General features: G+C 41.5%; 1 protein-coding gene across 3 annotated transcripts; it reads left to right on the top strand.

The window, feature by feature from the left end:
* On the top strand, nt 1-26,693 carry FANCE (FA complementation group E). Of its 3 annotated transcripts, none has more exons than XM_081326076.1 (12): nt 1-531; nt 3,890-4,123; nt 5,359-6,019; nt 6,877-6,921; nt 7,013-7,072; nt 7,261-7,404; nt 9,181-9,304; nt 11,324-11,399; nt 13,354-13,420; nt 14,012-14,137; nt 14,494-14,594; nt 26,435-26,693. In XM_081326076.1, exons 2-12 carry the CDS (start codon nt 3,900-3,902, stop codon nt 26,448-26,450), a joined length of 1,644 nt encoding a protein of 547 aa, XP_081182202.1. In that variant the 5' UTR covers nt 1-531; nt 3,890-3,899; the 3' UTR covers nt 26,451-26,693. The 3 variants fall into 3 exon arrangements, with proteins under 3 accessions (XP_081182202.1, XP_081182200.1, XP_081182201.1); XM_081326074.1 differs by lacking the exon at nt 1-531 and adding an exon at nt 1,176-1,302; XM_081326075.1 differs by lacking the exon at nt 1-531 and adding an exon at nt 2,737-2,893.
* The last annotated feature ends 40 nt before the right edge of the window (nt 26,694-26,733 follow it).

The raw sequence follows: 26,733 nt of genomic DNA, 5'->3' as shown, positions 1-26,733 counted from the left end.
CCTGAGTCAGCTATTCTGGGAGTTGAAGTCCATGAGTCATAAAAGAGCCGAGGTTGCCTACCCCTGGCGTAGACTATACAGTATAAAATTTAGCAAAATGATTTATGAACATAAAAACTACACGCCCGCACTACGTGCCTTCGGAACAGTTCCCTTCCTCACATATTGACCGATCTGTGTGTATGCTAGGGGAAAGCGAAATTCACCTCAACTCTTCCCCCAAAAAAAAGAAAAAAGAAAAAAAGAAATGAAATAAACTATGTTAACGAGATATAATTCCACGGAAGAAAACGGTAATAAAATGAGGAAGGGATCCGTCTTTATTTGGTTTTCTCTTCGAGGGGCGATACATGTGGATCTGGGAAGTCTCATCTCTGGTTTGGGTGGAGAGGGGTGTACTCTTCACTTTTTATATCTCTGAGGACATCGCTGCCCCGCCTGCCGCCAATCGCATTGGAGTGTCTCCCTTGCGGAACTAGAGCGCGGGAAGGAAAAAGATCAGAGCTGAAAAGGTTGTGGGGCTGGGAGCAGGTAACGGTGGGGCTCGGGGTGGGGGCGGGGTGGATCGCCAAATAAACGCTGCTGCTGCTGCTGCTGCTAATTATTACTATGGAGTCGGCCAGATGTTTAGACTGGATTTAGCATTTTTATTTACCTGCTGAGTCCTTTCCAAGGACCTGGGTTAGGCAGATGTTTTATAAATACTGAAGGTATCAATGCCGTATGTAAGCTGCTGTAAGTAAAAACTGCCATTTGCAGTTGGCAGAGGGTGATTTTGTCCGTGGCGATGGTGTTCAAGCAGATGTTTTGGGGATTGATCTCAAGGCCCCTATCGCTATTGGTACTATTTTTGCTTTCTTTTGCCACAGTCGACCTACTTGTATTTGTAGGTCTTTCTATTTTGTGATTTTCTCCAGGTTTTTCCTCTTTTGCTGTCTCCAGGCACTGTGTCTTTCTTATCGATAATTGTTATGTTTGGGATGTTATGTTGCTGGTGCTTTCTGTTTGTTATTATTATTACGATTGTAACTGTAGTGTGACCGAATCTGGCATTTTTATCCATCTATGTAGTCCTTTCCAAAGATCTGGGATAGACAAATGTTGTTTGATGTTGTTAAAGGTATCACTGCAGGATGTAAGCTGTTCCAAACAAAGCTGCCTTTCGCAATTGACTCGTGATTTTGTCATGCCAATGGTGTTCAAGTGGTGCTCCAGTTATTTTGGGATTGCCTCCAAGCCACCTATTACTATTGATACTACTGTTGCTTTCTTTTGCCACAGTCATTCTATTTCTATTTGCAGGTATTTGTATTTTGTTATCTTCTCCAATTCTTTGTCCACTATCCAGACCTTTTTTTTAATCTATCTTATCAACAGTTGTCTGGATGTTATGTCTGTTTGAATTCTAAAGTCCCAGAACACTTTAACTTCTTCATTTGCCATGTGGTTGTTTGTAGTCAGTTGGTATCTTGCAGCAGCTAACCAAGTGATCCACTGTTTCTTCAGCTACTTTGCAGAGGCCGCACTTGCTACCTGTTGCTGTCTTCTCAATTCTGGTTTTGTATGCATTTGTTCTTAAGGCTTATTATCATTATTGCTCGCTGAGGAATTCTGGTAGTTGCCAGTGTTGCTAAGGTTGAGGAACACTGGTGTAAACTGTTTTGATACATTTGATTTGAACACATTGCTTATTTTTCTAGGCTTATTTCATGCCAATCATGTCGAAGTTGGAATGGCTTACGGACTTCAGAACAGTAATAAGACTAGAAGGCAAATGTAACAATATAAAGACACAGAAATAATAAATAACCATAGAATAGGTAAAGGTTCCCCCGCACATGCGTGCTAGTCGTTTCCGACTCCAGGGGCCGGTGCTCATCTCCGTTTCAAAGCCGAAGAGCCAGTGCTTGTCCAAGGATGTCTCCGTGGTCATGTGGCCGGCATGACTAGACGCCAAAGGCCCACAGAGCATAGAATAATCCCATCCAGAAAAGACTAAGGCAACTTCCAGAGGTCTGCTGAAACAGCCAGATCTTATGGTTTTACAAAGGATAAGCAGAATCGAGGCCAGTCTGATATGGGACTCTTGCTCCAGAGAACTGAGAGTGGCCAAGAATGTCCAGCCCTGGTTTTCTTGCTGATGATGTTCTGTTCTGTAAGGGTTGGCAGCAGTGGGAGCCTTCTCTTCCAGATTCCATAATATGGGCAGAAACACAGGGGGAAGATAACCTGCAGATTTAACCTTTGGGGCAGAATAAATACTGTATGCTTCAGATGAATGTAATTCCCTGGATTCGTTATATCTGGCATGGAATTCCTATACTAATATTTAGAAAATATTTTTGTAAAACTCGCTCGCTACATATTTTCATACATATCTGTTGGGCTCTAAAGATATCTTTGAAAATGCTATTGTTAGCGATGGTGGCTTTGGTTTTCCAAATTCTGAATTGTACCGTTATGCATTTGACTAGTATTAAATTCTAGGGGTCTTAAGTGTAAATTGTTCTTTCTGGGACCATGTGGAGTGTTCACATGTAACCCTGTTTTGGTTCAAAATATGATAAATGTGCTGTATCTCATGTTACTATCATCAATTTGAAAACTCTGGTACCGGTAGTCTTGACTTAACAAGTCATTTAGTGGTTATTTGAAGTTACAATGGCACTGAAAAAATGACTTGTGACTACTTTTCATATGGCTCTTGCAGCATCCCCATGGGTCAAATGATCAAAATTCAGATGCTAGGCAACTCTATTCATATTTACCATATTTATGAGACAGTCATGTAATCACCTTTTGGGACCGTCTGACAAGCAGAGTCAATGGGGAAGCCAGATTCACTTACCAATCTTTTTACTAACTTAACTGCAGTGATTCACTTACAATTATGGTAAGAAAAAGAAAATTTGCCTAACAACTATCTCACTTAGCAACAGAAATTTTGGGCTCAGTTGTGGTCATAAGCTGAGGACTACTTATATATTTTTTTCTGGAAAAATACATTTGATTTACAGAATCCAAATCTCCAGCTAAGGTTATGGAAGAACTAAATGCATGCTGGGATTTTTAAATTAAATCAAGTGGATGATAACAATGAGTTTTTATCATTTTCTTTCTTAAAAAATGCTAAATGCCATTTGTTAAATGCCACATTTGCAGTTACAACATTTACTGACATTTCAATTTGGACCAATGTATTTTTGCTTTGGAGTCATTTAGGTAATTTTATGGCCTCAATTACTTAAGTGTTATGAATTAGTTGTCTATAAACAGTTATGGATGATTACAATAAAATATGATTATGTTTTATTGAAACTATGTTGTGGCACAGTGGTTAGAAGGCAGGATTACAGGCTAACTCTGCCCATAGCCAGGACCTTGATCCTGACTGGCTCAAAATTTACTCAGCCTTCCATCTTTCCAAAATCGGTAAAATGAGGACCCAGATTGTTGGGGGCAATATGCTGACATTTGTAAACCACTCAGAGAGTGCTGTAAAGCACTGTAGGATGGCATATAAATCTAAGTGCTATTGCTGTATACGGATAAGATGTCCTTATATACACAGTTTACAGTTATTGTATTTTTCTCTTGCATTTTTTTCATATCTATTTTTGTTCTTTTTTTCTTTTTTATTAAATAAATAAAAGGGTGGTCCAGCAGATATCCAAGTTCTGAGCTGTATATTTTAAAACAGATCTGTAAAATCATATTGCTTCACTATCACTGTTGTCAAAAGTTTTCCCCCCAAAGTTTATATGTGTGTCTGTGTGTATTTTTATAATTATATATACTTATATGCTTTGTATATGTGTGTGTGTCTTTGTGCGTACATATAATCTGTGCATGTATGTATATACATACAGTATTTGAATTTGATCAACAGGTCTATCAATATGGCTATCCCTATGGCTTCTTTGCTGCAGCGATTTGATAATTCTTCTCGACTTCTTCTCTGCACATTGATGTCTGGACAATGGGGGGCCATGGCTGCCTTTCGAACTCTTCAACAGTCACTCCCTGTAGAAAAAGGAAGGCAACATTTCAATTGGCAGATCTTCACTGAGAAACTGTGCTCTCAAGAACCAGTGCTTGAAGAGCCCAACAAGACTCTTACCACGTGAGTTAGGCTTGCTTCTCATTAGAAAGGTGAGGGGCCTATTTAGGGATTCTGAAAGGTAATATTCCTCTCAAGAACCAGTGAAGATGAAGATTAATATGGCAGTTCTATACCCCTTCTCTTCCTTGTCTTCCTTGCTTTCTAAGGAAAAGAAGTTTTTTTATAATGTGGAATCCTTATAAAATCAGGATCCTACTTTACCGGTCCTAGATGCATTTCAGTTATGGGTCTGTGATATGTTAAAATCACATGTGGGCTTGGTTTGTAAGATTCTGAGTTCTTCATGCATCTGCAAGACATTTAACTAGTTCAGCAATAGATAACTTGTGGCACTCCAAATACTGTTAATTATAATTTCCAGCAGCTCCAGACAATGCAGTCAGTGATGAAGGATGTAGTTTAATAACAAGAGAGGATCTGGAATGCGGTAGTGTGTCTATACCTGTCAATAGCATAAGATGGTGGAAAATGGCTGTTCAACACATGGTAATAATCCACTGTTTGTAAGGTTGGTGACAAACCCAAACAATTCCCTGAAGCCAAGATTCTCAACAGAGCCTCATTAGACAGATATATTGAAAGAAAAAGGAGTCAAATCTTGGGGACTGGATATATTTGCTTTAAAGGTAAAGGTAAAGGTTCCCCCGCACATGCGTGCTAGTCGTTTCCGACTCTAGGGGCCGGTGCTCATCTCCGTTTCAAAGCCGAAGAGCCAGCGTTTGTCCGAGGACGTCTTCCGTGGTCATGTGGCCACTAATCAGTTATGTTAAGGCAGAGCCTCTGATTCTTTTTTTCTAACTGGGTAGATGTTATTCCATTTTGCCTGGTGATAATATTTATGACCTGCAATTTTTTGCAAGTCTCCATCACCATTCCTAGATTCAGAGAGAATTCCATTGTAGCTGGTGTGGTGGTTAAATCTTGGGTTGGAACCTGGTGCACCCAGATTCAAATCTTCCCTCCATTTTGAAACTTATTATGCATCTTACTAACTCAATCATCTGTGATCCTCAATAGATGTTATAAGAATGAAATGAGAGGATACCTTGATGTCCATTGCCTTGCACTTCTAAAGGAAATAAGGCCTGTTGGGGTAATAATAAAATAAAAATATTGCCTGTAGTGTGCTGTACAATGAATTGCACTGTGTGTGTTACATAATGAACATTTTAGTCTTATACTAATTGAAGAAATGTGTTTTTTTTTCCTTTCTATCTTCTACATAATTATTTCAGGAAACCAGTATTGATGCTGCTTCCAGTGTTGTGCCAAAGAAATCTCTTTTCCTTGTTGCTTATAGTACAATCTACAGTGCCAAAGGACTGCCTCAGCTGTCTGCTTCAGGCCTCTAGAAAAGATCCCAATCCAGATTTATGGGTACAGAGATTAAGGGATTTACTACAAGCGGGGATGGAAGAGAGGAGCTTTTTGACCCCTATCTTGCTGTCCAGTACATGCCAAGAACAACTGAAGTGTTTATGCCAGAAGATTATGACCCATAGTAGCAGCAATGCTAATTTAGAAAGAAAATTAAACTGGTTTGTTAAACTGGAAAAGCCTTGCTTGGTGCCAGCTGGAAATAATTTTCAATCCGGATCGCAGATTAGGAAAAAAAGAAAAGGATCTGAAGAATCTCCGAATCTTGAAGAAGAGAATCAGAGGAAGAGGTCCCAACTGGACATTAGGTTGGCTACAGAAATTTCTCAACCACAACCTGAACTGCAGGATGTTGGAACAGAAAGCACAGAGAAAGAACTGGACGCTTTTGGAAATGGAGATGTTCACTGCCTAAGCAGCGTCAATCAGTTCTCTTTCAAAGACCATGAAGTAGAAAAGAGAATTGTCAGCCAGAGTTCCAAGCATGACACTGTAACAGAGGTTCCTGATCGTATGAAAGTACGTAAACTCTTCTAAATTCTTATACTATTTTGCTTTGCTGATGAATTAAGGGTACAAACACATTCCCAGTGAGGCTTTGCATCCATCTTTTCTGTCAGTGACAACTAGAACAAGTGTCAGAATCCATTTATATCATATTCATAGATGGAATGTTTCAAACATTATTCCATGGATTCTGCCATTTCCCGAAGAGAAGAGAATGGATGTGTATTGATGGATGTGTATTGAACCGGTATTAGGCATTCAAAGGAAAGGAGAAGCCTTTTGAACTGGGGAAACAAAAGGGGGGGCTAGCATCTGGCTTGTGTCACGGAAGAGAGCAATAAACATGAAGGGTCCTAAGTTCCTTTTTCCCACGAGAGGGATGATACGAGATAAAGGATGGGGGACTGACCAAATGGGGTTAAGGGGTTAAACCGGGAACTCTTTATAAGGGTTTACTTCGTGGAATAATATTAAGTCCTGTCTCGTTTCCTACAACCAAGCATGTCATAGTAAAGATTCTTTTTGGAATAGATTTGACTCCAAGAATTTTGTCTTCCTAAGACGTGGTTTGGGGTGGGTCCTGACAACAAGCCATATATTTTTAAGGAAGTGAAAGAAGGCAAAAATTGTTTTAGTTTTGAAAATAGACATCAGGACTGACACATATTTTTATGCAGATGTACAGTCTGAACCAGGAGCTTCTGTCTCTTTTTTTTCAACTGCTGCTTCTTATCCTAGAATTTCAGTAGTGTATGTTTTTAAAACTTTTAAACTTGCATTTATAAATAGCTTAAGTTAGAATACTCTGAGGCTTTAACCCTGTTACTAAGAGTGATTCATCTGACATTTCCCCCCCCCCTGTTTTTTAGAACCATATATCAAAACTTAAAGAATTGCTAGAAATGCAGTTTGATGTAAGTATTTTTCACTGAATTTGCTATTGGGCTAGATAGCCTGTATTCTTCACAATCTCTATAGTTTTGTTTTGTTTTGTTTTCCTTTCAGTGTTCCAATGGAGCTGCCCCTCCCGAGCTACAGATTCTGAATGAGTGTACTCCAGGTCAGGTTAGTTGGGTGAAAAATTATACTTTATTTGAAGATTCATAAATGGGCTTCCAAATAAGAGTATTTGGTTAGACTTCAGGTCTTTATTGAAACCAAACAGCTGATCTTGAATCCCATTTGTAACTGATCCAAATACAAGTGATTTGGGCCAATGAATTACTTGAGCAATACTGTCTTCTTTCCTTTAGCTAGAAGATTTATGTTCACTGCTCAAACTTTCAGAATGCCCAGAGAATGAGCTTCTGCAGTTCTGTTGCTGGATAGTAGCACTTTCACCTGAACTTGGCTACAAGAAGGCAGCAATACTTGCTGAAAAGCTTTTCTTATCTCGGGTATGTATTGAGAATCTGAAACAGGTAAAGAAGAAAAGTGTTTGGTTAAAAAAATCAGTCATTTATGGATTTTACATTTATCTCTGGCATTTTCATGGTTAAAATATCCAGAACTGTATTGAGAAAGCTTTAAGAAAAGTAACTCCTTGAATGCTCACTTATTTTGACTTTCTGCATAAACAGTGATTAATATATTGTGTTATGTTATTGTTCATATATTTGGATCTCATCCTAAATGATACTGGTAAAAAATATTTGAAAAAAGTTTGAATAAAAGCCAAAACAAATAGTTTGGATCGTGGTCTGCGTGAAAACAACCAAGCTCAGAGAGCACGGAGGGACCCTTATTTCAATCCTGAGCTACAAATAGAGTCCTTTATTGATTAAAAAAACCTGTTGGTGGAGGAATAGGGAGAGTATAGAGTGAAGGAGAAGCAAAGATATGGTATTTTTAATCCAAATAGTTTCTGTCTTATCTCCACCTGCTTCTTTTTATACATGGGAAAATATTATATATATGTATGTATGTATGTATGTATGTATATGTATACATATGTATATTTATATATATATATATAAAGTTGGAAGGGACCTTGGAGGTCATCTAGTCCAACCCCCTGCTCAGGCAGGAAACCCTATACCATTTCAGACAAATGGCTGTCCAGTCTCTTCTTAAAAACTTCCAGTGTTGGAGCATTCACCACTTCTGGAGGCAGGTTGTTCACTGGTTAGTTGTTCTAACTGTCAGGAAGTTTCTCCTTAATTAGGAGTGGAGGAATTTTTAAGAAATAAAATATGGAATACTCCTTCCAGTATTTCCTCCCTTTTTAGCTGACTCCATCTATTTAGCTGTTTCTCAATTAAGCAACAAAGCAAGTATTATGTCCATCTGCTGATTTTGTCTAGCCTAGTCATACATCCTTTAGAAGTCACATGCTCTCTGTGCACCTAGGTTTTGTATACATTTCAATTTTAAATATTCTTGGTTTTGGAGACATAAATTAACATATCCTTGGATAGATTAGTAAGTAGGAAATGGGAAAAAGCGAGAGCTATAACAGGAAAATAATACTGGAACAGGCACAGAATTTAGACCAAACTACAGAAACTTGTGGAAATCAATTGAGATGACAAAATTCAGTTAAAAGAGAAATTAAACAAAGACAATTAGTCTGGTAGATGAAGATATTCTCCCTATATGTTGCTATAGGGTGCTTTCCCTCCCCTCTGCATATTATATGTTGGAAGACTATTGCTTAATAAGTAAATAAACAAGTTTTCCAGTTTGTCCATAAGTGACAAACACTACACTATCATTTGAAAAACATATACATAAATTAATTACTGCCAGTTCTAAAAACATTTACAAAATGCCTTCATTGTGCTGAACAAGCAACAGTCTAATTGGCATGTGTATGGCAACATTTATGTGAATGCCAATTTCCCCTTCTCATTTTCCCAAATCAGGGGAATGCCTCTTTAGGTCTAGTAAGTTATTACCATATTGACTTCTGCCACCAAGCAAAACAGTCTGAAGGGGTTTTTCTTCCTTTCAGCATCTCTTATTTCTTGGATGATACTTTGACCTAAGGCATGGTTTGTGAATAAGCCGTGGTGGCTTAGTGAGCATAATCATAAGCATATAGCAGTAAACCAGAAACAAAATAGGTGGATTCATCAACACTAACTAAATAGTAACTTAATGCAGTATGTAATCCTAGCCAGTGTTTATTATCTAGGCAGCATTTATTCCCTTTCTATCTTTTTGATCTGTAGATTCTTTCGCTGACTGAAACAGCTTCCTGGCCTTTCACAACTGCCCTGATGATGTTCTGCTCCAAATATCCTCGCCCAGTCTGTTGCGCCTTAATTTCTTCTATTGTGCAAGTTCCAGGGCAAGGTGAACTTAACAACTCTTCTTTAAATAAGGTCTACTCAGTTTTGCCTGAGACTTAATTTATTCTGAGAAGTGAAGTATTCTTTCCAATAATAAACTCAGTGTTTGCGTGCTGAAGGATTGGAATCAGAATAAAGTTTCACTTGGATGAGTTTTGCAACATTGAGAAATATAAAATGTGAGATTTTATAAAGAGGGGGATACTGGCCCAGTGTGGATGGATCTTGGCCTTCTGTACTGCACTGAGTATAAGCCAGGGTTATCCAATGTTGGCAAGTTTTAAGATTTATGGATTTCAACTTCCAGAATGGCTGGCTGGTGGAGTGTTCTGGAATTTGAAGTCCAGAAGTCTTAAAATTGTCAACATTGGACACTCCTCGTGTAAGCTGTTAAAAAAAACAATGGAAAGCAAGTATGTAGTAAGCAGAGAAATAGAAATGTTTTTCTTGAGACTATCTAAATTGAAATTTTCCTGAAGGTCTTGAGGCTGCCAAAATGTCCAAGCCAGGTACATCTATGGTAGGATATTTTTAGAATCTGTAATCTGATTTTACACTTTTGCTACAATATGTGCAGGAAAGAGAAAAAAAAATTACAACCACAGAAATGCCTATTATAGAAACTTCATAAGAAAGCTAATAGGATGAATAGAAACAAAGGTAAATTCATGACGAGCAATATTGTGTGAAAAATAAAATCAAGAGTGCAAACTTCAAAACAGGAATGATGAAGTACAAACAAATAAAATGGGCTAATTAACAAATAAGGGACGCGGTGGCTCAGTGGGTTAGGACGCTGAGTTTGTCGATCAGAAGGTCGGCAGTTTGGCGGGTCGAATCCCGAGTGCCGCGTAACAGAGTGAGCGCCTGTTACTCGTCCCAGCTTCTGCCCACCTAGCAGTTCGAAAGCACGTAAAAATGCAAGTAGAAAAATAGGGACCACTGTGGTGGGAAGGTAACAGCGTTCCGTGCGCCTTTGGCGTCTAGTCATGCCGGCCACATGACCACGGAGACGTCCTCGGACAAACGCTGGCTCTTCGGCTATGAAACGGAGATGAGCACCGGCCCCTAGAGTCGGAAACGACTAGCACGCATGTGCGGGGGAACCTTTACCTTTTTAATTAACAAATGAAATTATTACAAAGCAATTTAAATGTTTTAGGCTCTTACTATTCATATTTTTACATCTAGTTCCAAAGCTTGTAATAGAGTAACTGTATCACTACTTTTCTGAAAACAAAATTATTATGAATTCTTCACCTACAGTTCTTATTTTGTCTCTTCCAAGGACTAGGTTTTCTCACTGATAATGCCCTAGCAGCAAAAACAAATACTATTTATTTGCACAGAACTTATGATTTTGTCTTCTATTGTGGCTTCTCTATTGTGACTCACTGATTGTGTGCTTAATGTGAGGGCTTTTTGAGCACAAACAGACCAGCTTGGATAGAGATGCACTGCAATTTATTTTTGAATAAATTAAATCTTTTTTAAAAATTCTTTGTCCGTAAGTTTTTAACTAAATCAGTTTTCAGCATTGGAAACTTCTGCAATTGTTTAAAGCACTGGGCAAATTAAAATGGCAAAATATTTATTGTACTGTACTCCCTGTCAGATCTTTTAGAATACTTTTAGGAAGTTTCCAAATCAGATACTTATATCATCTTGTAAAGTCATCCACCCATTATTGTGCCAATAAAGAATGTTGTTACATCAATAATAGCTGGATTAATAATTGGCAAATACAAGTGGCAACTACCGGTAGTAGGTCCTAGCCAGACCTGCCTGATCTTGGAAACTAAGTAAGATTGATCCTGGCTAGTACCTAGATGGGAAATCAACTCAGGATTTTGGGGTTATTGGTAAATCTGGGAAGCTGAAATAAATCCCAGATGAATGCAGTTGTAATCCATTTCCTGAATGTTAGCAGTCTTTAGGACTCAAGCTTGACTCAAACGCATCTTTGCATTTTTGTGATTCTTGAATGATATAAAGTGGATTTCTGAAATCTTGGTTTTTGCAGGCCTTGAGCAATTGAGATTGGTATGCAAGCTAATTGAGGAGTGTTTGGAACCAGAATGTATGACGCTGGTGTTCAGGTAAGTAGAAACACAAATGTAGTACAGATAGTCCTCAGCTTACGACTAGAATTGGGACTAGAATTGCAGTTTATTTATTTATTTATTACATTTTTATACCGCCCTTCTCCCGAAGGACTCAGGGCGGTGTACAGGGCAATAAATACAAAAACAGGATACAAAAGTTAAAAGCAAATTAAATAAATGCCCAAAGTTAAAACAGTAGTTAAGATATATTAAAACCCCAACCCTAACCCATCAGACCAGGTCAGACTGCTCAAATAGATACGTTTTTAGATCGCGCCGGAAGGAGCGAAGGTCGGGGGCCGTCCGGAGCTCAACCGGCAAGCGGTTCCATAGGTCTGGCGCACCCACAGAGAACGCTCTCCCCCTGGGGGCCACCAATCGACATTCTTTGATCGGAGGCCCTCTCTGTGGGAGCGCACTGGACGGAGGGAAGTTGATGCCGGCCGCAGGTGTTGCCGTAGGTAATCCGGACCCATGCCATGTAGGGCTTTGTAAGTCATAACTAACACCTTGAATCTCACCCGGAGGACAACCGGCAGCCAATGCAGCTCGCGGAGCAAAGGTGTAACATGTTGTGACCAGACCTGATTTTGTGATTTTTTTTAATGGCAATTATTAAGTAAATCATGCAATTGTAGTCTGAATCTCTCAGTTGTAATTAGGAACCTGTTATCCTGAATGTGCAGGTTTTGCCAGAAATTAGCAAAAAGTACATAAGTCATGGTCACGTGACTGTGGAGTGCTGCAGCCAGTCGAAAATGTGAGCCAGTTGCCAAGGCAACATTTTCCGATGGCTGGAAGTATTCTGAGGCAGTCATAACTCTGAATGGTCATTAAATGACCGGCCGTAAGTTGAGGACTACCTGTATTGAGACTGTAGTCAAAGACACTCTGGTTATTGTCTGATGCTCCAGAATATTCAGTTGCTACTATATGACATATGCAATTGCATTGAAAAGTTGGTTACATTTTTATATGAATACAAACTGCAGACATATCTATAAACCATCCTCACTTCTTCTTGACCTCTTGTCAGCTTTCGGTACCATTGACCTTCCTCTCTTTTTGGATTGGCTCCAGGAGTTGTGGGTTGGAAACACGGTTTTGTGCTGGTTCTCCTCCTTTCTCAGAGGCCAGTCCCAATTAGTGTTGATAAGGAATGAGAGCTCCTGGCTGCAGCCCCTGTGTTGCGGAATGCCGCAGGACTTGGTGATCTCACTCCCTTTAACATCTACATGAAGCCCTTTGGTAGAGATCATCCTTCGCCATGGGGTGAGATATCATCAGCAGACATCTCCCTCCTGGGCGAACTAAATGATGCTGTGGATGTTCTTTCCTGATGCCTGGAGGCTATAGGGGTCTGGATGGGAAACAACAGGCTTCAACTGAACCCTGATAAGACAGAGTGGTTGTGGGGAGGAGCTTCTCTGTGTCTGGTGATTCACCATCTTTGGTGTTAGATGGGGTTGAACTATGGAATCAATGTATATAATCTGTGGGTCCTCCTGGACATCTGCTCCATGGCAGCTGTGCTTGGGGGTCCTTTGTTCAACTTGGTATAATGTGCCAGTTGCACCCCTTCCTGAGCAAATATCCCGTGGATGAATCTTCCCTTTTGTACTTAAAGCAAAATTTGTATTTTGAATTGATTTAAAAGTTTTTAATAGTATAAGACTTATAATTCTAGTGCATCTTCTGTAGCCAATTTCATATGAGAAGTTGAATCGGTGTTGGTTAACAAGAAACCATGGTTAAATGTGACTTCCAAATTAGTTTCCTGATTTGTGTAAATTGAGGAGCACCTACACAATACTGAAGGGTATTATACCATTTTCTACCAAGCTAGCTAATATTGTTAATAACCATTTTTTAATAATTAAATCTTGGTGACTGGCACATCCATCTTTAATTATGTCTTTCATTGCTTGATCCCCCCATCTCTTTGCAGTCATATTATAAAAGTGCCATGGACAGAAGACCTTCTCACAGTTGTGCATTCTTTGCTAGAAAAACAGGTGATTGTATGCATTTAAATCTTCTTAAATTTAAGTAATTGAATAAATTGTATCCATGGAGTAGCTAAAGATTATCCTTTCAAATCTAGTATGCTGTAGTTCTCTAACAAATACCACATACAACAAGTCCAACATGTAAATATATACAGTATATAGTATAGTGAGATGGAGAGCATATAGCATTTAGGCTTATATACCACCCTGTAGCACTTTATAGAACTCTTTACAGTGTAGAAGCATTATTTGCATATTTCCCCCAACAATCTGGGTCCTCATTTTACTGACCTTGGAAGGATGGAAGGCTGAGTTAATCTTGAGCCCCATAAGGATCAAACTCCAGGCTGTGGCAGAGCTTGCCTGCAATATTACACTTTAACCATTGCACCACCAGGGCTCTTATATAAATTTAATAAACAAACCAAGGTCTGGATTAGTTTAACATCCAAGAAACCTTCCCTGGATCAAACATGTACTGGCCTGGTGAGAATTCAGCCATATAGATTGGTCTGATATTCCCCAAGCAATTGAAACTTACGTTAGGGTACTTAATACTTGCTTTACCCCTCAATTTCTGTCATCTTTTCTCTTCAGGTAGAATTGTCTAGTGAGCTCTTCAATGTGTTGGTCCTTAATCTTTGTCAGATGGCTCAAACATTTGAAAGTTCAGTACATTACGCAAAGCTGATCCTGACTCTGTTGACCAAATATCAAAACGATGTGAGTAATTACCCCAAAACATGGATCACTCCAACTGTTGCATATTCTGGTATAATTGGTGTAATGGATTTCTTTTAGTAACTTATATATAAGCATATAGAGTAGTGCACTTGTTTCATTTACTATTTAACGTTAGTTTTCATCTCTCTTGAAAAAGAGGCCCTAGTTATCATCAGTAGTGCAGAATTGCAATTCCTCATGGAATGTGATTTTTAGCAGAAAAAAAAATCTCCTGTCTACTCCTACTGTTCAGGAACTGGAATGCAGGAAAATGGTAGTTAATCTCAACAAATGTAATGAAGGATTTATGATCTACAATGTTGTGAATTAGCTTGTATTTTGTTTCCCCTCTCTAGATCACATTGGGCCACCAGCGCTATTTATCAGGTGCACTGGACCTTAACAAAACCATCTTAAAGAAATCTCTTCAGGCTGCATTAAAGAGAGTGGCTTCCAGGTGAAAAATGTAACAAGGTTTTCTTTCTCCTGAAGTGGCTATGAAATCAAATATGCCTTAAGACTTTGGGACAATTCTGCTTCTTTCTTTTGATCAATTTGCTCAATGCAACTCACTAAATTAAAATTTTAAGTATGCACAAGATTCAAAATAGATATGTGCATTGCCTTGGATTGGTATAAGTTAGATGTAAGGTAAGATATGCAGCCTATACATTTTGTAAATAAATAAGTAAAATTTCCTATGCACATTTTTTCATTTTTAATGAACATATACACAGTGAATACCTCAGGTTATCATTCCATTGCTGTGGCAAGTGATCTGTCTGCCTTGTGGGTGACTCTAAGGAAACACCTTGATTTGCCTCCAGGAGAAGCTAATAGTGTTGAAAGAGTAAGAAAGAGGTAGATATTGTATGGTGCATAAAAGAAAAAGCTGAGGAACACAAGAGTTTCAAACTGTCTGCAACTAAGTTCTTTTTGTTCACTCAACATTCCTTTATTCCCACGAATGTTTCACTTTCATTACAGTATATATCACTCTTACACTTAACAGTCAATCTTAAATTCCATATTCACATAAAACCTGTATTACTCAAGCTTATTAACATGCTTTCTCTAACTCAATAGACATACAATAAACTTATTTTCCCATATTCAGCTTTTCTCACAAGTTTGAATGTGGCAATGGACTAGGATTATGACAAAGGCAACGGGTCTGAAAATTCAAATGAAATATATTTTGGAAAAGTGTGTTAACTACACATAGTGACTCTTATGGTATTTAAAATGTGGCTTGTGATGTTTCTCAAACCATACTCATCTTACTTGTTAACGATCCCGAAACCATGACAGTGTTATACCACACTAAATTCTCATTTGGTTTCTTCCCCAGCTTTTCCTCTCCTGGTCCAGCATCCAGTTGGCTCTAGTCCAGGGGTGTCAAACTCAATTTCATTGAGGGCCGCATCAGCATTGCAGTTGCCCTCAGGGGGCTGGGTGGGTATGGCCAGGGTGGGCGTGGCCTACTGGGTGGGTGTGGCTAGAGTGCGTATGGCCTACTGGGTGGGTGTGGCCAGCTCTACATTGTTCGCATCAAGGGTGCCTATGGGGGCCTGGGCAGGAGTGGGACAGATCTGAGGGTCTCTGGCAGAAGGAGGGTCTCTGGGCCAGGGCCAAGGCAGTGGGGGGCCGTTCCCTCACTGTTTCCAGGATGGCTTTGCGGGCCACATGAAACCACTTTGCGGGCCGGATCCGGCCCCCGGGCCTTGTGTTTGACATGTCTGCTCTAGTCTGTTCCTCTTGCGAGATTAGGTGCCTCATTTCTTGTGAGAATTGAATTCCTCTTCCCTTTCCTGCTGACTAAAAAAAGCCAAGATGAAGTAATTTCCCCCTTCCCCTTGCCACCTCCCCAGCAATGTGGCAGCATTCGTGTTTCATGCTCAGCTAGGCCTCTTTTCCAAGCTACAGCAGAGGAACAGGGCAGATTTTATAGGAAGTAGGTCAGCTTCTAATAGGGGCCAAGTGTGGCATTGCCCTTGCGGTTTTGGAAAATGGAATCCTTCTGTAAAGTGACTGGAGAATTGAGCCATTGTTGGCTGAGTAAAAAAGATAGGAAGCATGTCTTATTTTTTTCACTCATACCAGCTCTTGAATTTTATTGTATTTTTTTCTTAACCTGCTCCTCTAGCTATATCATACTACAGCTGGGGGATACAGTGGCGCAGCGGCTGTGCCAAGCAATTGCCAGTGTGCCGATAGCTTCACAGGATGGAGTGTGCTCCTGTCTCTTGTCTCTAGCTCCTGCCCACCTGGCAGTTTGAAAGCACTGTTTGCAAGTAGACAGATACAGTAGGTAGGTGCTGCCATTTTGGTGGTGGGAAAATGCTGTACTTTCTCATCTCCTGTTTCACATCTATAGGAAGATGCTATGTGGCTATTTCTGACAGTTTGGGGTAATCTATTATCAGTATGCAGGTGATGATGCATAGCTTTGCATCTCCATCCTGGGTGATCCCGTCTCAGTGTCTGGAGGCTGTGGAGGTCTATGGTAGCTAGGAAAAACGGGGTTCGACTCTACCCTAGCAGGATTGAGTGCCTCTGAGTTTTAGTGCTTCTAGAAGTTCTGATGACTTTCCATTGCTAGCTTTGGGTGGGGTCTACTCGAGAGTCTTCCTGATCTTGGGGCTCCTACTTGAAGAGCAGGTGGGAGCCATAACCAGAAGGGCCTTTGCACAGCTAGGGTTTGTGCACCAATTGTGCCTGTTCCTGGAAAGGAGAGGGGGGGGTCTGGTCACCTCCCAGTTTTACAACAGCAACGTGCTCTATATGGGGATGCACTTGAAGAGTATTTGGAACTTCAACGTGTAGAATGCAGGGCATGAATAATTAGAGGGTCCTGTCGGTATATGTGACAACTCTACTCCGCCAGCTGCATGGGTTGTCAGTATGCTTCAGGATTCACTTTAAGGTACTAGAGACTGGAATTACAAATCCATTTGAAAAATTACAACCACAAAGAGACACATTTTTTTGACATAGTCAGGTTTGCCATCATTCTGATAAAACTATCCAATTTATTTGTTAATACCTAAATTGTCATCAGATTTTCAGTATTCTAAATTGTTTGTTCAGACGTTCCCATTAAAAATGAATGTAGTGAGTCATTTCCTTACCCAGGGTTATGAAACACATGGGAAGTGCAATGCAGATTTCAGTGAATATTTTAAGAGGCCAGATTAGACCTGGTTATTAAATGTGCTGTATAATAAATATATTTGTATTGCTGTAGCTGCTTAGTATGTCTATTCTGTTCTCATTCTCTATCTCTGATCCAAATCAGCTCTACAATCTAAATCCTCAAATTTCTGTATTAGTGGATCAACAGCACTGTGATGAGAACATGACACTTGATATATAATAATAATAATAATAATTTAATTTCTATACCGCCCTTCTCCGGAAGGACTCAGGGTGGTGTACAGGGCAATAAATACAATAAAAATACAATGTACAAAAATTAAGAAAGAATTAAATAATACAGCCCAATTCCAATAAAAATTAATACAATTAATATTAAAATACCCCAACCCATCAGACCAGGCCAGTTTGTTCAAATAAGTATGTTTTTTGGTCACGTCGGAAGGAGTGAAGGTCGGGAGCCATCCGGAGCTCAACTGGTAAACGGTTCCAAAGGTCTGGCACGCCCACAGAGAACGCCCTCCCCCTGTGGGTCGTCAGTCGACACTCTTTGACCGACGGCACCCTGAGGAGGCCCTCTCTGTGGGAGCGCACTGGACGAAGGGAAGTTGATGCCGGCAGCAGGTGCTCCCGTAAGTAATCCGGACCCATGCCATTTAGGGCTTTATAGGTCATTACCAGCACCTTGAATCTCACCCGGAGGGCAACCGGAAGCCAATGCAGCTCGCGGAGTAGAGGTGTTACATGGGAGTATCGGGAAACCCCTACCACCACTCGCGCGGCCGCATTCTGCACCAGCTGAAGCCTCTGAGTAGTCCTCAAGGGCAGCCCCATGTAAGGCTTTGAAGACACTTAGAGGAAAAAAAAAATAAGGCAACAGGCTAGAAACCAGGAGTCTGTGAGTTCTAGTCCCACCTTAAGCACAAAACTAGCAATGGCAAACCACTTCTGAAAAGATTGCTAACAGAACTGCAGGAAGTTGCCCATGAAGTCACGAGGCGATAAACTGACTCAAAAGCACCAAAAAAGTTGGGGGGAAAATCCTAGGTGAAAACATTTGGATTTGTGTACATTGCATGTTTAGAGAATATTTGAATATGTTAGTAATTGTTGCAGTAAAATAACCTTGCTAAAAGCAAGTCCTATTGAATAGAATAAGACTTAATTTGAAGAAAACATGCCCTGTAACAAATTAATTCTTTACATGTGTACTCAGATGTATTACTAGTTCAGACTATATCTACAATTGAAAACATCTGTTTCATAATGGATATAATAAAATCTGGTGTGCCTTTCCATCTGTTACTTACGAACAAAGCTTTCTAGGAACATCAGTAAGTATGAAAACCTGCGCTGCCAGAATTGACAGAATAACAGACTTGGAAGGGATCTTGGAGGTCTTCTAGTCCAAACCCCTGCTCAAGCAGGAAGCCCTGTAGTATTTCAGACAAATGGTTATTCAACCTCTTCTTAAAAACCTCCAGTGTTGGAGCACTCACAGCTTTTGGAGGCAACAAAGCTGGGGATTGTCCTTCATGGTTAGAGAAGGGTGGCCAAAGCTAACTTTATATCATTTTTGAAATGAAGAAAATAAAATAAAAACATTCACATCTTTTGCTGATATGTATGCTGAGAAGTCTTACAATCTTCCCTCTTTGTTCAGAGGAGTACATCCTTAGACAAGTACAGGTAGTGCTTGGGTTACAACCACTCACTCAGCAACCATTAACATTTACAATGGTGCTGAATGAAGGGTACTTATTTATTTTATTTTATTTTATTTATTTTTATTACATTTCTATTCCCGAAGGACTCAGGGCGGTTTACAGGGTGATTAAAAACAAAAATACAAAAGTTAAAAACAAATTAAAAAAATTATATCCATCCCTGAATAAGTAAAACCCCAATTAAAATTAAAATTAAAATTAAAATTCTCAGCCTGGGCCAGAGAGCTCAAAGAGCCAGGTCTTCAGGTCCCGGCGGAATGAACGGAGGTCGGGGGCAGTCCTAAGCTCCACTGGCAGCTGGTTCCAAAGGGCAGGCGCACCCACTGAGAAGGCCCTATCCCTGGGTGTCACCCGCCGGCAATCTCTCACCGGTGGCACCCTGAGAAGACCCTCCCTGTGGGAGCGCACTGGACGAAGGGAGCTTGATGCCGGCAGCAGGTGTTCCCTCAGATATCCCGGACCCAAGCCATGTAGGGCTGTATAGGTCATCACCAGCACCATCACCTTAGAACCAGGCCTCAGAGTTTTGGGTATTGCTTGGCATCTGGCTTCCAATTCCGATGTTGCAGTGAACCATGGTCATGTGATTATTATTTCCCATATTCTGCATTGGCTTCCAACAAGGAAAGTCAATAGGAAATTCAGCAGGAAGTCAGATGTTGCTTCTGATCCTGCTACTTTTTCTCCTGCCTATGCTCTGCTGTACCTGCCTACCCCTTCTACCTGTGCTCTGTAGTGTCTATGATAATCCCTTGCAGTACCCACTACCTGCCTGTACATTTTTAGTGCCTGCCAATGGCAGCTTTGCCCATTTGCCCATGCTCTGTAGTTCCTGCCTATGGCAACACCTACCCACCTGCCTGCCTTGTGTAGCATCAGTCTGTGCACCCCACCACAGTACCCATGCTGGCTTGCCTGGTTTGAAGGATAAAGAGCCTTCCCTTTCTCTGCCAGCTGCCTTATCCCTGTGTCCTTGTTCAAATATTTTTTGCATACCGAAATACATTTTTTGTATCAGAACTCAGCTGGGGAGACTACTGTTGTGATTCCGTGCCAGCCTGTGATCCCAGCAGCTGGGTCCAGGGAATCTGAGGAAGAGGAGGAGGAGGGGCCTGGGGAGCCATCGGAGGAAGGCTCTAATGAGCTCCAAGACTTACATTCCAGTGAGGAGCCTGGCCCTTCTGCTTGTGCTTAGGATGAGACGCAGCTGGGTGGGGAGGCTGGGTCGGACTCAGAGGACGCACAGCTGGAGGACATGAGAGACGCCTGCAAACGACAGGCCAGGACAGTAGGCCAGAGGGAGGCAATGGGGCAACTCCGGGGGAGGAGGAGAAGGCATTTAAGCCACACCTTGAGGACTGAATTACAAAAACGGAATGTGGGTGTTGCTGGTTTCTGAAGGCAACTGTTGCAAAGTTTGTTTATGTTTATTGGACTTATATACCGCCCTTCTCCCGTAGGACTCAGGGCGGTTCACAAGGTATTTAAAATAACAATACAAATTACAAAAGTTAAGAACAATTAAAATAATTAAATTTAGTCCTTGAATAAAATAAAACCCCTGTTAAGCTCCAATTAAAACCCAATTAAATTAAAATTACAATGAAAATTTTCAGTCCTGGCTGGAAAGCTCAAAGAGCCAGGTCTTCAGGTCCCAGCGGAATGAATGAAGGTCAGGGGCAGTCCTGAGCTCTACGGGCGGCTGGTTCCAAAGGGCAGGTGCACCCACAGAGAAGGCCTTCCCCCTGGGTGTTACCCACCAGCAATCTTTTGCCAGCGGCACCCTGAGAAGGCCCTCCCTGTGGGAGCGCACAGGACGAAGGGAGCTTGATGCCGGAAGCAGGTGTTCCCTCAAATATCCCGGACCCAAGCCATTTAGGGCTTTATAGGTCATCACCAGCACCTTGAATCTCACTCGGAGGGCAACCGGAAGCCAATGCAGCTCGCGGAGCAGAGGTGTTACATGGGAGTATCAGGAAACCCCCATCACAACTCGCGCGGCTGCATTCTGCACCAGCTGAAGCCTCCGAGTGGTCCTCAAGGGCAGCCCCATGTAGAGAGTGTTGCAGTAGTCCAACCAGGAGGTCACGAGCGTATGAGTGACTGTGTGTAGGGCATCTCGGTCCAGATAGGGCCGCAACTGGAGCACCAGGCGAACCTGGCCAAAGGCCCCCCTGGTCACGGCTCCTATATGATCTTCAAAACTGAGCCACGAATCCAGGAGGACACCAAAGTTGCGAGCCCTATCAACGGGGGGGGGGTAACACCTCACCCCACATCATTAAAGGTAGAATGGACTGGTTAACCCGAGATGCCGGTACGCACAGCCACTCAGTCTTGGCAGGATTGAGACGAAGCCTGTTTCTCCCCATCCAGACCCAGACCGCCTCCAGGCAACGGGACATCACGGCGAGGGCATCGCTGGGTTGGTTCGGGGTGGAGAGAAAAAGTTGGGTATCATCAGCATACTGATGATACCTCACCCCGAAACCACGAATGATCTCGCCCAGCGGCTTCATATAGATGTTGAACAGGAGTGGAGAGAGAACCGACCCCTGAGGAACTCCACAAACGAGAGGCCTCGGGGCGGATCTCTGCTCTCCCGTCAACACCGACTGCGAGTGGCCCAGGAGATAGGAGAACCACCGTAAAACAGTGCCTCCCACTCCCAACCCCCTGAGACGCCGCAGTAGGATACCATGGTCGATGGTATCAAAAGCTGAGAGATCTAATAGGACTAGGACAGAGGAACAACCCCTGTCCCGAGCCTGCCAGAGATCATTCACCAGTGCGACCAATGCCATCTCTGTGCTGTGCCCGGGCCTGAAACCCGATTGGTACGGGTCCAGATAATCAGTTTCCTCCAGGAACAGAGGAAGCTGATGCGCCACCACACTCTCAACAACCTTCGCCAAAAAGTGAAGGTTGGAGACCGGACAATAATTATTTAAAATCACTTGGTCCAGGGCAGGCTTCTTGAGAAGGGGCCTCACCACCGCCTCCTTCAAAGCGGCGGAGAAGACACCCTCCCTCAAAGAGGCAGATATTACTGCCTGGAACCAGCTTCGTGTCTTCTCCCGAGCTGCATAAATCAGCCAGGAGGGACACAGGTCCAATAAACAGGTGGTGGAGCTCAGCCTCCCCATAATCCTGTCCACATCATCAGGGGAAACAGGATCGAACTCAGTCCAGATAACATGCTCAAGACCGTCCGATTCCTCCACATCAGACTTTGCCCAGTCAGAGTCCAAACCGGCCCGGATCTGAGCGATTTTGTCCATCAGATGATGACTAAACTCCTCAGCCCGACCCTGCAAGGGCTCCTCCCTCACCTCCTGATTAAGAAGGGAGCGGCTGGGCGATTATCTGCGGATGCGATGAGGGCAGCGAAGTAGTTAGCCCTCGCTGTCCTCATCACCGCAAGATAAGACCTTACAAAGGTTCTTAACTGCAATCGGTCAGATTCGGAAAAGCTGGACCTCCAACCGCTCTCTAGACCCCGTCTCCGACGCTTCATCTCCCGGAGCTCCACAGAAAACCATGGAGCCCAACGGGATCTGCGCCGGGTCAGGGGTCGCAAGGGTACAACACAGTCGAGTGCCTCGGCGGCTGCCCTTTCCCAGGCATCCACCAAGGCATCGACTGGGCTGTGAGTGAGGGCAATGGGTATAGACCCAAGCGCCATCTGGAACCGTTCTGGGTCCATTAGGCGCCTGGGTCGGAACCACCTGGTTGGTTCCGCAGCCCAGCGGCGGGGGGGGGGCATAACGAAAGACCAGCCGCAGGAGGTGATCAGACCATGACAGGGGAACAATAGTTGGCAAACCCCCTCCGAAATCATCCAGCCACTGTCCAGACAGGAACACCAGGTCGAGAGTGTGACCCCCCACATGAGTCGGGCCCTGAATTACTTGGGTCAGGTCCATGGCCGTCATGGAAGCCATGAACTCCTGAGCTAACTCAGACGACCCTCCCAGGGAAGGCAGGTTGAAGTACTTCATGGGATCATGTTCCATTGGTATTGCCGGTGAATAATTCTCTGTTTTGCATTGTGTTTCGTGTGGACAATTTTCTCCATTTGGATTGCATTTTTGTTGCCTTTGTTTATGGACCATTTGGGAGGTTTGTTACCAATATGAAAAGGGGTTTGTTTTCTTCTGAGTCTCCAGCCTACTTGTCAAAAGGGGTTTTGTCCTTGTGCATTTAACAAGGACGTACATAGGCTGGGACAGAACAACTACTGCATAAGTTAAAAAAGATTATACCCCTCATTTAATCCCTCCTATTTGGCCCTAGCTCACATTCTATCTCAGGGGTGTCAAACTCAATTTCACTGAGGGCCGCATCAGCATTGCGGTTGCCCTTAGGGGGCCGGGTGGGTATGGCCAGGGTGGGTGTGGCCTACTGGGTGGGCGTGGCTAGAGTGCGTATGGCCTACTGGGTGGGCGTGGCCAGCTCTACATCATTCGCATCAAGGGTGCCTATGTGGGCCTGGGCAGGAGTGGGACAGATCTGAGGGTCTCTGGCAGAAGGAGGGTCTCTGGGCCAGGGCCAAGGCAGTGAGGGCCGTTCCCTCACTGTTTCCAGGATGGTTTCGCGGGCCACATGAAACCACTTCACTGGCCCCTGGGCCTTGTGTTTGACATGTCTGTTCTATCTCAATAGATGCCGTAATTAAAGGGACACCATTTCAGAAAAAAATACTTTTCTTGAAACATATACAGGTTTAATTATGCAGTCAGGTGTTACATAAAATAGCCCATGTTCCTTCCCAAACACAAATTTTGCTCATACAAGGAAGAACACTTGCATAAACATGAATAATTTTAACAGCAATTTAAATATACATTGTGTGTGTGTTAAAATTTACATTTACAAAGATACTAAAACATCCATAGAATAGATGAAATGTGAAGCTTTTAAAAAAGGACCAAAAGAACCTCAGCCTATGTGATTTATTCATAATGTAGTTTATCTGTATGCACTCTAGTTCATTCCAAATGTCTGTTTTTGGTTGGTTGGTGTTTCTTTTGATTTTTATACTATTTTAAGACCTAAGCTAGGTTTTGTCTCTCTTACCTCAAAATATTGATAAAACAAACCATTAATTCTGTTCAATAGTATAAGCACACACACAAAAAAAACTCATATGAAGAATTGGGACTCAGTTGTCCATATCTAAGTGGTGGTAAGGTTACGTATCTTCACAGAGCACCACCTAATTGTGAACTGGTACAGATATTTCAGATAATGGCACTACAGGACTTAGAATATCAGCTCTTAAAATTATAATTAGTCCAGCACTGAAAAAGAAGTATCTAGAAGAGATTCTAATTCTAAAATAAATGAAATTCTCACTATTGGAATCTAGATGTGCAGAGTGAGAACCGACAAAGTTTATTTTATTTTTAAACCCCAAAAAGTGAATTGTGATTAAAAGAAGATGCTTGCATATTCCACAGATCCTGAAGGAGAAAGTGCACCAATTGACTCATTGGAATGTTTGCAGATATTTGATCTTAATGGAAATGTTCTGTTGACGTCTATGCTTGAACTGGGCATCTTCACTATGGAATATATTGTATTCATTTCTTTGGGCAAACTGTTGACAGTGTTGTTTTCATAAATCTGAACAGTCACAAGAAAAGAAAAACACCCTTTTAAAATCAATCTCTTCATTGACCACATTCCATTTTAAAGACTGTACAAGGAAATATGCATATGCATTTTTATTTGTTATGGACTTGTAATTTAATGAGCGCATATGTTTTTTAGCCAGACTAACATGTTTTTAAAAATAAGTTACTTGAAATGCTGTCAAGTCCTGAGTCTTGCTGGGCCAGGACAGAAATCAAAGTGGGAGCACCTTTTTGCCTTCCTCTTCCCATTATTCTATAAAATTACATTTCTTAATTAAGAATGAGAGCAATTGTTTTTTCTCACAATGAAGGCAAATATACGTGTCTCAAGATAATGTTGCAGGTTTTGTCTTCTGAGCTTTTGGACTCGTGCTGTAGCTCATCTTCAGGGAACTTCTTTCCAGCAGAGTGTGAGCTGTTCTGGGTGTGGTATTTATAGTGTCTGTTGTACCTGGCTTTTTACATGCTGATTGGAGTGTGTTGATATCCTTAGCTGTCTTTTGCTTGTGCTGCCCAGCCCTCGCCTTCTAAGTACTTGATAGGCTGGTGGTAAATCAGCACTCCAGGTGACTGACAAGGGGCCTGTTTGCCAGGCTTCAATCACTTTCCTGACTGTTTTTGTACCCCCCATGTCCAACAATCTTAGTAGTTGCAAAGCTATTGCAGTTTTTGCAGCTACTAAGGTAGTTGCACGATCAGGCACAAAACCAGTCAGGGAAGTCCCGGTGACTGACTCAGCTTTGATCCTGCATTATTTTTTCTGTTCTAAACCTGAGGAACTTCATTGTGTTGCTGCAAACTTAAGTAAACAAAAACGATGCTATTTTCATTGCTCTCTGTGAAAACAGGTTGAGTGAGAATGTGTCTGTTATTAAGGAATTCACATAAAAGACAATGCCAGTGTTCCAACAGCAGTGACTTAACTATATTTCCTGTAGTTTGCATTAAATGCGGAGTAATGAATTCAGGAATTTTGAACACAACTGTTAGTAAAGTTTAGTACCTATTTGAAGCTTACTTCTGTGCAATGAAAATTGTTCAGGCTTCAGTAATTATGACACAGACATACTTAATGGATTTGTTTTTGTTTTCTTGAAAGAATTACTGCTTTGATCCAAATCCAAGCCCCAGAATCTTTGTACAATCATTTACAAAAATATGAGTTGAGTAGGATGATAGCAAAGGAAATAATTATAAAAAACTGTAGTATTTGAACAATGAATTTTCTGCAAGGAAGAAACTGTTCATGATCAAAATTTCTCCTAACTTGTTGAAGGGGATATCTTACCTGTAAGGTTATTACTCTACAGTTTGGGTTATCACCAAAATTCAGGTCATCTGCCACTATTAAGAAGAGAGTCTCATTTTAGTATATATCCTATAAGTGTTCCTGCCTTTGGGCCAATTTACATCCTAACGTTTTAGCTTCTAAACACCATATATACAACTAAAATTAAAACGGGAAACATATCTATTTTATGGATACATTGGTCAGATATCCATGATGGTATGTAATTCCTCACTGAATATACATTTATTAGCAAACTTGGTCCTGCTTGTGTTTGCAGTTTGCTGAAGGTGACGCACTCAAATGTTTGATTCAAACTCGGCATATCACCTTTTTTCTGCATTGTGGATTTCAAGTTTGAAAGTCATCTCGGGAACTGTGAAGAATAAAAAAAAATGCTAACCTCCTGATCTTGCAGTAGATGCTTGCAGTAGATTGATATTCAGCATTAATAAAGATGTTAACAGACCATATTTATGTTTTGCAGGATAACTGAAAATTAGCATCCACTTCTGCAACAAGTCGTACTGATGGTGATGGTGCCATATGTTTTACATCCATATGAATTTCTGGATGCATATCTATTTATGCAGTCTATACATGGAGATCCTAATCTAGGAAGAAAAACAGCCTATGGAAGACGTATGGGGCTTTTCCTAGATATGTATTGTAGTATGTTCTATGGTATTGTTGCATATTTCAGAAACTGGATTAAAGATGGGTATTGGTTCACAGATACATCACTAAGTGTAGATTGCGTGAAAAAGTTAACAAAGAGGGACAAGA

This window comes from Vipera berus (genome assembly GCF_964194415.1).
Source record: "Vipera berus genome assembly, chromosome: 3".
In the NCBI taxonomy this organism is placed as follows: Eukaryota; Metazoa; Chordata; class Lepidosauria; order Squamata; family Viperidae; genus Vipera; species Vipera berus.
Note: the sequence above shows the minus strand (reverse complement) of the source record. Positions and strands in the feature narration are given on the sequence as shown.

Coding starts and splice junctions, on each gene's coding strand:
- FANCE (XM_081326074.1), top strand. CDS start 1,187: ATGCCAATGGTGTTCAAGTGGTGCTCCAGTTATTTTGGGATTGCCTCC. Junction 6,922..7,012: donor TGCTAGAAATGCAGTTTGAT/GTAAGTATTTTT, acceptor TTTTCCTTTCAG/TGTTCCAATGGAGCTGCCCC. Junction 7,405..9,180: donor AAAAGCTTTTCTTATCTCGG/GTATGTATTGAG, acceptor TTTGATCTGTAG/ATTCTTTCGCTGACTGAAAC.